The sequence below is a fragment of the Aureobasidium subglaciale genome, assembly GCF_000721755.1.
Source record: "Aureobasidium subglaciale EXF-2481 unplaced genomic scaffold scaffold_7, whole genome shotgun sequence".
NCBI classification, from domain to species: Eukaryota; Fungi; Ascomycota; class Dothideomycetes; order Dothideales; family Saccotheciaceae; genus Aureobasidium; species Aureobasidium subglaciale.
In genome coordinates, this window is record NW_013566988.1 from 613,232 (window position 1) to 626,039 (window position 12,808).

Below are 12,808 nucleotides of genomic sequence, written 5' to 3' on the forward strand. Positions count from 1 at the left end.
CACGACTGCGAAACTTGGTGCATTGGTTCCTCTGCTCTTCATGTCGTGTACAGGGCCTGTCCTTTCCCCCTCCCAAACGCCCCGCAGTGGTATCCATATATGCAACCCGTGAAGCCCTTTTAACCCGACCGTGACCCAATTAGACCAAAAGACGCCTCAATCGTCAGCTGCGCTGTCGTTATCGTCGACGAAGCTGCCGTCGACGCTTTCTTCGCCCGCGATACTGGTCTGTAAACTCGCCGTGCTGCCGACCCTCTGCAACTTCATTCGTTTGCGCAGAGGTGTGTTGTCTTCATCGTCGCCGAGCTCGTCTCTTTCTCGTTTGTCGCTCTTTGAATCCGACTTGCCAGGCCTCTTTCCAACCTTGGAGCTCTTGACTTCTTTCTTCATGCTTTCCTTGAGCCCCCGCTTAAGGACCTTCTTACGCACTCCCCCTGCCTTGTCGTCATCATCCTCGTCGTCATCGTCTCCGTTCTTGGAGCCACGTGAGTTGGGTGTTGGCGTGCCACCTCTGCTCCCGAGGGGCGAAGCTCCATTGGCGCCATTAAGGCGAGCGGCCCTAGCACCCCGGCCTCCAATTCCGAGACATTTTTCCAAGTGCTGTGCGAAGCGTGTGATGAGCAGACTGCGCTTGCACGACGGACATGTGTGCCACGGAATATATGTGCCCCCCTTGAGCCTCTCTCCGACCTTTGCCGCCTTCTTGTCCACTGGGCCACCCGTGTTGGGTTGTTCTGTTGCCGAAGGCGAGGGAGGAGCAGTACCGTGTTCCTTGGAAGCATTTGACTCGGCCTTCATCCTTTCGCGCTCCTTTTTGGTTGGTGGCTTATCACTACCAGCGACAGGGAAAGGGTTGCCATAGATGTCGTGGCCCGGCCGCGTTGACCAGGGAATATGTGTGCAGTACTGTATCTTCTTGGGAGGGTTCGCGTTGGCTAGAGGAGGATCCAGCAGTCGAGGCAGATTACATGATGGGCAGATGGGCAAGCCAGTCGCAGGGTCCACGGTGCGTGCGAGTAGCTTCTCGTGGCGGTGCGTCTGCAGTACCAGGTCATGGATGACAGTGTAGAGGCAGTCGTTGACAATGCTTTGAGTCTGCCGCCGAGTTAGCATTGCATCAAGCTCATCGGGCTCCAGCACACACCAAGGACCCAAGGTCGACTTTCGCTTCCTTGTCCGAAGACATGACCTACTCCCAAGCACTGGCGCACCGTGTGACAGGATACTCCGCAATTAACGGCAAATCGTCGCAATCCTGTCCACCCACCAAGTTCCTTTGATGCGCAAAAGTAGAATGACGCTGGCTGCTTGATGGACTGCCACTCCAGCACCGCTCGGCTGTTCTCGACCGAACCCCGGATGCCCTTTTTAGCTCCCGTCGCTCGTCATGCGGGGGATCGAGTACAAGTATTGTTTGGAGCTTGCATGCTGCCAGTTTGAACAACCTTTTTAAACCATGTGAACATAGGTATAAACAAATCATGTACATTCGGAATCATGTCATTCTACATATCATCCCGCCTGGAATAGACAGTTCGCCTTGTCTCAGCACTCGTCTTTCCCTCGATCGACCATTTAGCAACTTCTATGTGCTTGAAACGCAAAACGCCTTGTATTGTTACACGACCTGGCATCATCTACCCTATCCTTCATGACAGAGGGATACCCTCGTACTCGGCGTAACCGAGAGCGAGGTTCATATTCTGCAAGCATTGGGTAGCAGCGCCCTTGAGCAGGTTGTCGATGGTCGCGTTGATCACAACACGCTTGCCGCCACTGTGCACAGCGAAGCCACCGATCTCAACCCCGTGCTTGCCAGAGATGTTCTTGACCAGAGGGCTCTCACCAGTGACCTTGACGAGTTTCTCGCCGTTGTAGCGGTCTTGGTAGAGCTGGCGAATGTCACGAGAGGTCATGGTGTCGGCCAGGGGAATCGAGATAGTGTGATGAATACCCGCGAACCAGACAGCAACGTGGGGAATAAATCCAATCTCGCGTCCCAGTTGGGCGCTGATCTCACGCTCGTGAATGTGATCAGTCAATGAGTAGGGAATGAGGTTGTTGGTGAGGTTGTCGACGTCGTTCTTGGGGCTGGGCTTGGTACCGGCTCCTGAGTAACCAGAAACTCCGAAGACAGTTGGGTTGGCAGGAGCTGCGGCCAAGTAAGGGACCAGAGGGGCAATACCGAGCTGAGCAGCGGTAGCATAACATCCGGGGTTGGCAATGCGTGTGGCACCTGTAATCTTACTGCGCTTGACGAGCTCGGGCAGACCATAAGTCCACGATGAGTCGAAACGGTAGTCGGCCGACAGATCGACAATAACAGACTGCTTGTGGCTGGAAGCCTCGATGGCGTCGACAAAGGGCTTGCAGACGCCATTAGGCAGAGCCATGACCCAGCAGTCAATCTCGCCAGCGTCGGCCATGCGGCGGACATCATCGGGGGAGAGATTCTCGTATGTGATGTCGCGCTTGGTGTAACCAGCAAGCTTCTTACCCTTCAGCTCACGCGATGAAACGTGACGAAGGTCCATGTTGGGGTGGCGGTTCAGGAGGTCAATCAGAGCTTGGCCAGTGTAGCCACGGGCACCGATGAGAGCCACCTTCGAAGGGTAGTCCTTTTCCTGGTTCTTGATGCCGAGTGGGGGGTTGGGGTTAGTAGTGGTGGCATAACCACGTCTTGTGGGAGCGCCAAAAGTGCTGCGGGCTGTTAGTAGGTGCTATCGATCGGATTTGGTTTAACTTACCTGCGAACACGCTGCATGTTGCGCGAGGAGAAGGAGCTGGTGGAGAAAGATCTGGTTTGTTGTCCTAGCGATTCTCTGTGCTGTTGCAGTCTCTGTGCGACATCCTTGATTCTGAGAGCGCCGGACGCAGCACGGTGGAGCTGGCTCTCGAGATTGTTATCGCCGAACATCTGTCTGCCGTGTTGGATGAATTCGGCCATCAACTCACGGACCTCTTCAGGAGTCTCGATGCCGTACCAGAAGAGAACCTCACCTTGGCGAGCAATGCTACCATCGGCCTTCTCGGAGAACCAGGTCAAGTTCTCGTCGTCCTGCTTGACGGTCCAAGCAAGCTTGGGGTAGTCGTTCTTCAGGTGTTGGAAAACATTGTCAGCGATGTTGGAGAGCCATGCGGAACGGGTCATGGTCAGAGTGGCCAAGTGGGCCAGGCCGCCAGGGGAGGCGGAGTCGGGGGGAAGGACTACGGCAAGAGCCTCCATGCCTTCATCGTGGTAAGCAGCAAAAGTCTTGCCCTTGAGGGTGTCGAGGTAGCGGTCAACGACAGCCTCGGCGTCGAGGCCTTCACGGTCGCGAACAAGGACTTGCTTGAGCTTCTGGACATCGGAGAATTCCTCGAGGGATGAAGCCTTGTGCAGCTTTGTGCCTCTGCGGATCAGAGTTCCGGCACCAGTGTGGGTGAACAGCTCGCGCTCGAGACTCTCAGGGTGGATGATAGCCACACTGGAGGAACGGGGCAAGTGGTCAAGGAGGTCTTTGATATCTCTAATCTTAGAACGAGTGCCGTGGATGACCCAGGGCATGTTCATGTAGCGGTCGTATTCTTCGTCGAGGTTGATGGCCTCGATAAGCTTACCAGTGTCCTTGTTGTGCAGACCACCCTTTTCGGACAGGTAGACAATCTTGAGAGGCACGAGAGCCTTGGCCAGTTCAGCAGCAGCCTTGTCAGCATTGACGTTGAGGAGTTGGCCCTCGTTGTTCTCGGCCATGCAAGTGAGGACGGGGATGTAGTTGTCGGCGATTGCGGCGTTGATAGGGTCGGTGTTGACCTGGTTGACCTCACCGACGAACTTCCATGTATCCTTGTCCTTGTAGTCGGCCATGAGTACACCAGAGGTGATGGGACGAGCGCGAACGCCCCATGACTCAAGAGCCTCGACGAGCTTGAGGTTCTCCTCGAGGAACAGCTTGCGTGCGACGCCGAGTGTGGGACCATCGGTGATGCGGATTCCCTCGCTGTACTGAGGTTCAATACCAGCTTCCCCAAGCAATTTGTTCATCTGGGGACCGGCTCCGTGGATGATGACGGGGAACAAGCCCATCTGGTTGAGGTTACGCAGCGAACTGCAGAGGACATCGATGTAGTCGGTCAGGATGGCACCGCCAACCTTGATGACGGCAAACTTCTGTGACGAGACGGACTGGAACTGCGAGAGGTATTGCTGAACCTCGCCTGACGGGTCCCGCTTGCGTCAGTCTCTGTCGTCGCATCTATCTCGAGTGGCACCTATTACTCACGCTTGGATCCCAGGTTCTGAAGCACGTTGATGACGGCCGAACGAGCCGACGTCTCTTCGTGACGAGCGCCCTTTGACACGGTGGCATAGCCGCTGGCCAGAGCCGGACGCACTGCTGCTCTGCATGCCGCTGCCGTCGACACGCGGAGGGCCCTGCCCCGGCCGAGGGCACGCATACAAGGACGAGCCAACATTGCTGTCTTTGTTGCTTTGTCGTTTGTGGATGGAGATTATAGCTTCACACGCTGCCCAACATGCAGCAACCCAATGAGTACAAGGGGAAAAACTGCAGCTGCTCGCTTTGCAAATGACAAGAAAGTCCCAATGCCCGGCCAGGTTACATGCGGGTCTTGCTCGACGCCGATGGTCGGCGCGCCTTATCGCTTCCTTTTTCATCTAATCAGATTCTTCACCCCACTTCCTCGTCTCTTACCTTGATCTAACTTTCGCGAAGACCGACAGTCACAACCTCTTGCTCGTCTTCCAGATAGACCACAAATTCGCTGTACAATCTTGCAGAAATGACGTCGCGTTTGCTGTGTGACTACTACCATCCTCTTGTCCTTATATTACATTTGCCAAAGAGATCCACAATATATGCAAGACTGCTATCGCCTGACCAATAACAATGACACCGTCCAGCAACGCCGTCGCTGAAATCCCAATTTTTTACACATTCTGAACCCGTCATCTATACCTCTTCCTCATCAGACGTAGCATCATCATCTTCGTCACTCTCATCCCAACCTTCGGCCTCGAGGCTCGATGATCGAATTCCAAGACTCAGTACGAATCCTAGAAGACTGATACCACCAAATACGCCAAATGCAAGGGCCTCGCCCTTGGGTCGTACATGTGTTGCTGCAGTGAATAATGAACCAGACACGAAAGGTCCCGCAGCACGTCCTGCGGCTGAAAGCGTTTGTGCAAGGCCATTGAGCGTGCCTAGCACCGAGTGGTTTGGCGCGGAATTGGTAATCTATTCATAAGGTTAGCATTCACATACTAGTGCGAGGACACGTTCGGTCTTACCAGAAGCAGGGCGCTAGTAAGGCCACCGACTGCTGCCACAGTCTTGATGATAAGCACAGCTCCAAGCTCAATCCACAACCATACTTTGCCTGCTTGCGTGCTGTGCCCAGCTCCATCCTTGCCGTCCTTGTACCCGACCCAAGGCATGAGCAGGAACGCGATGACGAAGCCAAATAGTCCAACGCGGTAAGTAGTCTTATTTCCTACCTTCTCGCGAAGCTTTCCAAACACACCGACCTGGAAGACAATGGTCACAAGTCCGGCGAAGCCCAGTGAGAGGCCAATCTCTTCGGGCGACAAGCCACGACCGGTGGGGGGTACTGCTTGCGCAAAGATGGGGTACAGCGAGTTGTAGGAGATGTTAGACAGCTGGAAGATGAGGAAAGTGATGAGCAGAAGGATCGTGTCGCGGTTGAAAACAGCAGAGCTACTAAGCGTCTCATGGTTTGCGGTGCCAAACAAATGGGTCGATTCACTGTCGCTTTCGTCATCGGTAGTGTCTTCTTCGGTACCATCGTTCCGCGCACTAGAGGCCGAGTTCTCGTGTTGCTCGCGGCGCCTGACATAAGAAGGTTTCCTTGCATTACCAGTGAACTGCCACAGCCAGGCAAAGAGATTGGATACTCGTCTGTTGAGAGGTGGCAGATCCTTGGCTTCTTCCAGAGACTCCTCGAGGAAGACCATTGTAAGGATGAAGTCTATGAGCAGTACACCAGCACTGAGCAAATTCGGGGCAAGGTAGGGGTATGGATTGGGCTTGCCGCTCCAAGGTATCGTCTCAAAGACAAGCAAGCCGCCAACCAGGGGACCTGTGATACCGCCAATGCCGTAGACAACGGGAAGGTAGGTAAAAGCTCTACTTTGATTGCTTCGATCAGTGATCTCGCCCAAGCATGTGCTGATGACACCCTGGTTCCCATTGACCAAACCCATGAGAGTTTGAGCAAAGATGGCCTGCCAGAGGGTCCGACTGAAGCCGAAGATGACAAAGCAGCCGGCAGTCAAGAAGGTGCCCATGAGAACGACGGGTTTTCTGCCTATCCTGTCGCTGAGCCAGCCCCAGAAGAAGTTTGTTGCGAACTGTGCCAGAGCAAAGCTCGAGGCTATCAGACCCACGTATAAGCCGACTTGGCCATCTTTGACTTCTGGAAAGGTAGAGGCCATCGCAGGCAGGTAGGGCGAGATGGAGTTGAGGGCAGTCTGCTCGGCGAGAGCTATGACGGCAAGGATGGCCAATTGGGCCTTGGGAAGCGGAGTCTCGCTTTGGCTGTCATCCTGAGGACCGGACTGAGCGTCGGCGTGGATGTTGGACGACGAAGGGTTGGGCGAAGTTGGAGGCTTTCCACGCGATGTGGGCGGTGAGGTGGGGAAGGTCTGATAGTGCAGTGTCGAAGACTGTCTCTGCGTGAGCGCAGGCTTGTCGGCGGGGGCCATTGGAGGCGCCGACGAGGGTGGTGGCGGCGAGGGCCTCGTGCGCTTCACGGTTGCGCAAGATTGAGCAGGTCGTGTGAGGTGGGACAGATCAGAGGGTCCTGTATTCGGGAAGCCAAATATGGTAGACAATGTTTAGGAAGACTTGAGCCTCGTGCCTGCAGAAAGACGATCGTTTTTCCCACTTACGAACGCCGAAGCTGCGTCACAGGTACCCCGCCAAGCCGCCGCATCATCTTACCTACCTTCCTACCTCGGTCGCCGCCTTTGTTAGACCATGACCATGTCCAGTCGCCTTCATCTTGTGCGCTTCGAGACATTCGGTATGTGCTTATCTGGATCTTAAATGCCGGCTAAGATAAACACCCCCTTCGTGATGCAAGATTGAGAGGCGATACATATGTGCCTGGCAGCTGAAAATACAAAATCTCCCATGAACGCCTCGCTATGCCACACAGGATATCTTCATGCCAGATGCCGAGTTAGTAGTACAAAGGTCCATTTCTCGACCAGATCCAATCACATCATCACCGCTCTACAGTGATTCGGTAGAGCCCTCTTGCAGCTTGTTCATCCGCTGGTCTTGTTTCCAGCGAACAGTACGATCCACTCTGTGCTCGCCAGAAAGCTGGCTTTGGGGATCAATCTCCCTCCAGCTACCCCGACCGCGACGACCGGGGTTCTCTGGTGAAAGACTACCGCTCTCGCCCCACATACTGAGTCGTTGTACCTTTCGCAGTTTCCTGAGGCCCCAGACAATGGCAACCATACAGAAGAAGCCGCAAGATATGCTGACCAGTGGGAATCCAAAGTCCGTTTCTTCGATGAAGTTTTTCAAGTTCATGCCGTAGAGACCGGCGAAGAAGGTTCCTACACCGATACCGAGCGCCAGGATTGTGAACTGTAGATCCAGGAGCATCAACGAGTTACGGTTGGCGTCCAGAATTGCCTTGACGCTGTCACACTTGTCAGCCACGACTTGGGCAATTGAGATTCTTCTCACACTCACATCTCTTCCGTGTTACGAATGTTGCTGACCAAATTGCTACTTGCCTGTACGATCTCGTCGCACACCTTGTGGTAGGATTCAAGCAACATCTCGACCTCGGTATGGTCATCCTCTTCGCGAGTCACGCCATTCGCCAGCTCAGTCAAGTACATGTCGGACAAGTCGTCGTCCGCTTCGAGGAGATCATCGATAGCATCACGGACTAGGCGTGCTTTCTGCTCAAATGTGCCCAGCTTTTTCGAGTAGATCAGCAGATGACGCAGCTTGTTGCGGTCAATATCTTCCTCGAGCTCTCTCAACACTTGCACGACAGGTTCGCGCACGCCTTCAAACTCTCCTTCGAGAGCGGACGTCACACTGATCAAAACAGCTTCAAGGGCGCGGAACTCATAGGGCAGAGTCCCGGCTGATCGCCCGTCTCGTAATTTGCCTTCCAGGTCGTACATGAAGATGGACTGGGTATGGGAATCCGTGGTTCCGTAGGCGTCGAATACTAAGACGCGATTGTGATTGATAAGGCAGCTGATGTGCAGGATCTTGATTAGGATGGCAGAAGGGCGAACGAGGATGTGCGGCAACGAAGCAGAATCGATTTTTCGAAGGTCGCGAGGAAGGAGGCCACACTATGCACGATCTTGTCAGCTTGGGCTTGGAGTCTTTGATGAAAGCGGCATCCTTGCAGTCGTACCTTTGCTATCAGCTCACTCTTCTTGAATGCGCCGTTGACCAGTGTGACTCTGCCATCCCCGTCAAACTCAGTGCACCGCATCCTAAGCTCGTTGGTCGGTTTTACAATACGTCCCAGGCTGGCAGCTCCTGCATCGTCAAGTAACCTGGGCAGAGGTGGCAGGTCGTTTGGTTGCAGCGGAGCTGTCTTCTTTTGTCGAGCCTGCTGCCACGGCCTTTGCCATCTTGATCTAGTTGTGCTGCTTTGGAATCCACGACACGTAAAGTCCGTTGTCCGTTGTCCCGTTTCTGTCAGAGATACTCTGCGTTGTGATTCTATCAGGACGTGTGATCGAGTTGCGACTGGCGCGAGATGGTAATGGCTCCGGCGAATTTGTGAACGCGAGCTGAGAAATGACAGGCATTCGGCTTGGATTCTCAGGAACCTCAGAACCGCAGGTGAAGGCACAGGCGCTCTTCCAAAACACAGTGCTTGCATGTTATGGACAGTGAATACCAAGTTGATATTGTCGTGCCTCTTCCATCATGCGAGCAATATTTTCGCGAACCCATTATGCAGCGGGATCGTCATCACGCGCTTGGCGGATTCTCCCACTGATCAAGATTGCTTGCTCGTGCCATCACCCTGGCTAAATCTTCGTGATACTATCTTGTGCTTCCAGCGACTAGATTTGATTATGTGAAGAGCTCACTGGCATATTGTACGTCATCTGATTCAATCGATACATATCTTTGAAGTACCGGTATGCATATGACTCGCGCAGTGTTGCTTGCAACGCAAAAGCAACAAATGGGATAGCAGTGTGACACATCAGAGGACTCTACAATCACACTGGCGACACATTTGATACGAGTCACAGGGCACTTACTCGCGACACAGTTGAAGGTACTCTACAAGCTCTCGTAGGTAGAGCCAGTCGCTATTCGAGATTCATCGCCATAATTTGGTCCAGCTTTAATGGCTATTCAAGTTCTATCTCGAGATACAAGTAAACGTCATACCCCGGAGCCAAGTCCGAGCATACTTGATCTCTACGTACTACCTAACCTTACTATTCTTCTCCCACAGGTAAACGCATGCTTGTTGTATAGCAGGACATAGCAATACTCAATATCGCACAACAGCAACACGTCAAAGCAGGATAAAGTCAACCATTTCACGTGGTTTTACGCGACAGCCCTGGTGAATCGTGGCGCAGATGGAGCGTGTGAGACAAACGCCCGGACACAACGTCGGAGATCGCGGGCATGTGTGCATCGGTGAGATTCAACCACGATGTTCGACGATCTCCAAACCACATTCTGTCTAGGCTCGATCTAAACCTGCAGGTAACAGCGTGTCGGAGCATGCGAATTACTCCAAGCGTAAGTTGCTCTAGGTGCCAACGTTCGTCAGGGCCCCTCTCTCCGTCAACGAGTGTCATGAGAAATCTCCCCGATCGCACCGGCCCTCTCGTGTCTCTTCAGATCACATTCACCATTCCCTTTTCAGACACAATTCACTGGTTTCCGGTACTCGCGCACCGCCAGTCGTTGCTTGATCTCCATGCTCTGCTGTTTTGTGGGCAAAGGGTCGCTTTTCGCTTCCCTCGCGAGCACCGAATCGTCTTCTGGAGACTGATGACATATGCTCGCCTCACATACTTTTTAGCATACTCTACCGCTAATCGTTCGCCATGTATTGACCCATGACATCGTCCATTCTGGAAACAAAGCACCGACCGCTAGCCTTCCAATACTCTTAATATCATTTGTTCTATCCAACACACCTTCTCGCTCACCTTTTGCGACCCAACATCTGAAAACCTCGTATTCCATCTCTCACTCTGTCCGTCGAGACTTGAAGAAGCATGTCTCCCAAAGCGCGCGTTCTCATCTACGTGCTACGCCGCGATCTTCGACTCGCCGATAATCCCATATTCCACGAAGTTTCACGCCTCTTCCAGCAGTCCCAACAACCATTCACGCATTTCCTCCCTGTCTACACATTTCCTGCCAACCAAATCGAGGTTTCTGGCTTCATCTCCGATTCGTCCAAGAAGTCGCCATACCCAGAAGCCAGAGCACCAGTCAGCGGTTTCTGGCGATGCGGAAAACTCAGGGCCAAGTTCCTGGCAGAAAGTGTGTGGGACTTGAAGAAGGACTTAGAAAGAGTTGGCAGCGATCTACAAGTACGTGTTGGCACTGTTCACGATGCCGTCCGCACCATCTTGGAAAGCTACAAGGAACACAACGAGGTGGATGTTGCAGGCGTATGGATGACCAATGAAGAAGGTGTCGAGGAGAAGAGGGAAGAAAAGGATGTCAGGAAGCTTTGCAAACAGTACGACTCCGAGTTCAAGCTCTGGGTCGACGAGAAGTATCTCGTGGACGAGTAAGTGATATCATGGATGATGCCTAGACGCGAAAAGCTAACATGTCAATTGCAGTCGCGACGTCCCGTTGCAAGACCCGAGTCAGTTGAACGATGTCTTCACTGCTTACAGAAAGACTGTGGAACCATTGAGATCCGCACCCCGAAAAGTCCTCCCGACACCATCCTCTCTACCTCCTCTCCCCTCCCATGTTCCTGAGCAGTCGGAACCTTTTGAGATCCCCGACTCTCTGGAAGGCGTTATGACCGCTTTAACCAAGCCTCTCGGAGACGACAACGGCATTCCTAATGTGGCAAAGTGGCCCAAAGGTGCCGAATCTGCACACCCTTATATCGGTGGTTCCAAGTCAGGAATCGAGCGTATCGACCATTTGATTGAGAGCGGAAGCATGACTGCATACAAGGATACTCGCAATGGACTGTTAGGTCAGGACTTCAGCACGAAACTGTCTGCATGGTTGGCTCTCGGATGTTTCACAGCACGCCAAGTCCACTGGAAGCTAATTGATTTCGAGGACGGCAAGACTCCACTAGGAAAGGATGCTCCTGGTTACGGAAAGGGAGAAAATAAGGGAACAGCTGCTGTACGGTTCGAGCTTTTGTGGAGAGACTACATGCGACTTTGCACACGCAAGTTTGGACCTCGTCTCTTCCACGTGGAAGGCTTCAGGAATGACCAGAACGCTTCGTGGAAGTACATCTCTAGCCCTTTCAGCGACTCAACCGACAAGAAGAACAAGGGTGGAAGCAACGACGACGCGACTGCGGAAGCTGTCATGCGTTTCGTCACAGGGCGATCCGGCACTGGTCTTATCGACGCTAGTCAACGTGAGCTCTTCTTGACTGGATACACCTCTAACCGTGCAAGACAAAATGTTGCCAGCTATTTGGCAAAGCATTTAGGTGTCGACTGGCGCATTGGTGCCGAGTGGTACGAGATGAACTTGATCGATTATGATCTCTCAAGCAATTGGGGTAATTGGCAATACGTAGCCGGGGTGGGCAACGACCCTCGCGGTGAACAGCGCGTGTTCAACCCCATCAAGCAAGCCCTGGATTACGATTCGCAAGGCGACTACATCCGCACATGGGTTGAAGAACTTAGAGATGTCAAAGTTGAATCTCACAATGAAGGCACGCAAGACTCGCAAAACTTGATGGGAGTCTTCCAAGCGTGGAAACTTCCTGAGGAAGAGAAGAAGAGATTGGGCATTCAGTCTGTAGAATGGGTGCAGAAGCCTTTGGTCAAGATCAACTTCTCGCTCAACAGAAGAGGCGGTGGCAGCAAGCGTGGTCGTGGCCATGGACGCGGTGGACGTGGAGGAGGTCGTGGAGGAAGAAATGAGCAGAAGGCCCATGCTTGATCAATTACTGCATAGCATTTGGTATGAATACAAAATATTGTTTAATTCCGCCAACAGGCAAATAGTCACATTGAATCGTCTGCAATTCGTCAAGTGGAGACGTCGCACTACTCATGCGCCAAAATCATGTTGACCTGGGTATCACCCGTTGCTGCCGTGTCTCGCGTGCGAGAGCCCTAGATTCGTGTGATGAATCATCAACACATACTTGAAGGTTGGAAGAAGCAAACCAGTTCGTTCGAACAACGGTTCACAATTCGGCAGCAGTAGCTCGAACAAGGAGAACCACTCATGGTCATGTTCAGAGCAGATGTTTTGCCTTCACGTCAAAGCTGTCGGAGGACTTTGAGCTGTCAAAGGTTGGACTGTATTCATGAGCCGCATCAAGCCACGCAGTAGAACTGGTATGAGAGTAGCTCAAGAGCTCGAAGACTTGCAAATCAGTCTCCAAGAAGAACGCGTCACCAGAAGGAGAGAGCAGCCACCGCACATCTGATTCTTGGTTAAATCGATTTGGAAGTCTGGTCAAAGACGGTTGTGCCGCGAAGCTTTTAGTGGCTACTCTTGAGAGGCAGGAACGGTTGGCGGAGCGGGTCAGCATTGAAAATGGGCAATATCAATGGAAATGAACGTTTCAGCATCACCTGTTT

General features: G+C 53.0%; 5 protein-coding genes across 5 annotated transcripts; 1 reads left to right on the forward strand and 4 right to left on the reverse strand.

The window, feature by feature from the left end:
• Window positions 1-156: 156 nt before the first annotated feature.
• Window positions 157-1,186, reverse strand: AUEXF2481DRAFT_28475 (uncharacterized protein; the record flags this gene model as incomplete). Its single annotated transcript, XM_013489452.1, has 2 exons — window positions 157-1,095; window positions 1,145-1,186. 2 exons carry the CDS (start codon window positions 1,184-1,186, stop codon window positions 157-159), a joined length of 981 nt encoding a protein of 326 aa, XP_013344906.1.
• A 463-nt stretch (window positions 1,187-1,649) lies between these two features.
• On the reverse strand, window positions 1,650-4,455 carry AUEXF2481DRAFT_4021 (uncharacterized protein; the record flags this gene model as incomplete). Its single annotated transcript, XM_013489368.1, has 3 exons — window positions 1,650-2,700; window positions 2,748-4,197; window positions 4,263-4,455. The coding sequence occupies 3 exons, from the start codon at window positions 4,453-4,455 to the stop codon at window positions 1,650-1,652; spliced, it is 2,694 nt and encodes an 897-aa protein (XP_013344822.1).
• Window positions 4,456-4,952: 497 nt separating this feature from the next.
• On the reverse strand, window positions 4,953-6,727 carry AUEXF2481DRAFT_4022 (uncharacterized protein; the record flags this gene model as incomplete). The annotated part of the gene is made up of 2 exons (XM_013489369.1): window positions 4,953-5,240; window positions 5,294-6,727. 2 exons carry the CDS (start codon window positions 6,725-6,727, stop codon window positions 4,953-4,955), a joined length of 1,722 nt encoding a protein of 573 aa, XP_013344823.1.
• Window positions 6,728-7,259: 532 nt separating this feature from the next.
• AUEXF2481DRAFT_28478 (uncharacterized protein) lies at window positions 7,260-8,898 on the reverse strand (the record flags this gene model as incomplete). Its single annotated transcript, XM_013489453.1, has 3 exons — window positions 7,260-7,680; window positions 7,734-8,356; window positions 8,422-8,898. The coding sequence occupies 3 exons, from the start codon at window positions 8,896-8,898 to the stop codon at window positions 7,260-7,262; spliced, it is 1,521 nt and encodes a 506-aa protein (XP_013344907.1).
• Window positions 8,899-10,270: 1,372 nt separating this feature from the next.
• Window positions 10,271-12,158, forward strand: AUEXF2481DRAFT_64283 (uncharacterized protein; the record flags this gene model as incomplete). The annotated part of the gene is made up of 2 exons (XM_013489580.1): window positions 10,271-10,794; window positions 10,850-12,158. The coding sequence occupies 2 exons, from the start codon at window positions 10,271-10,273 to the stop codon at window positions 12,156-12,158; spliced, it is 1,833 nt and encodes a 610-aa protein (XP_013345034.1).
• Window positions 12,159-12,808: the final 650 nt, after the last annotated feature.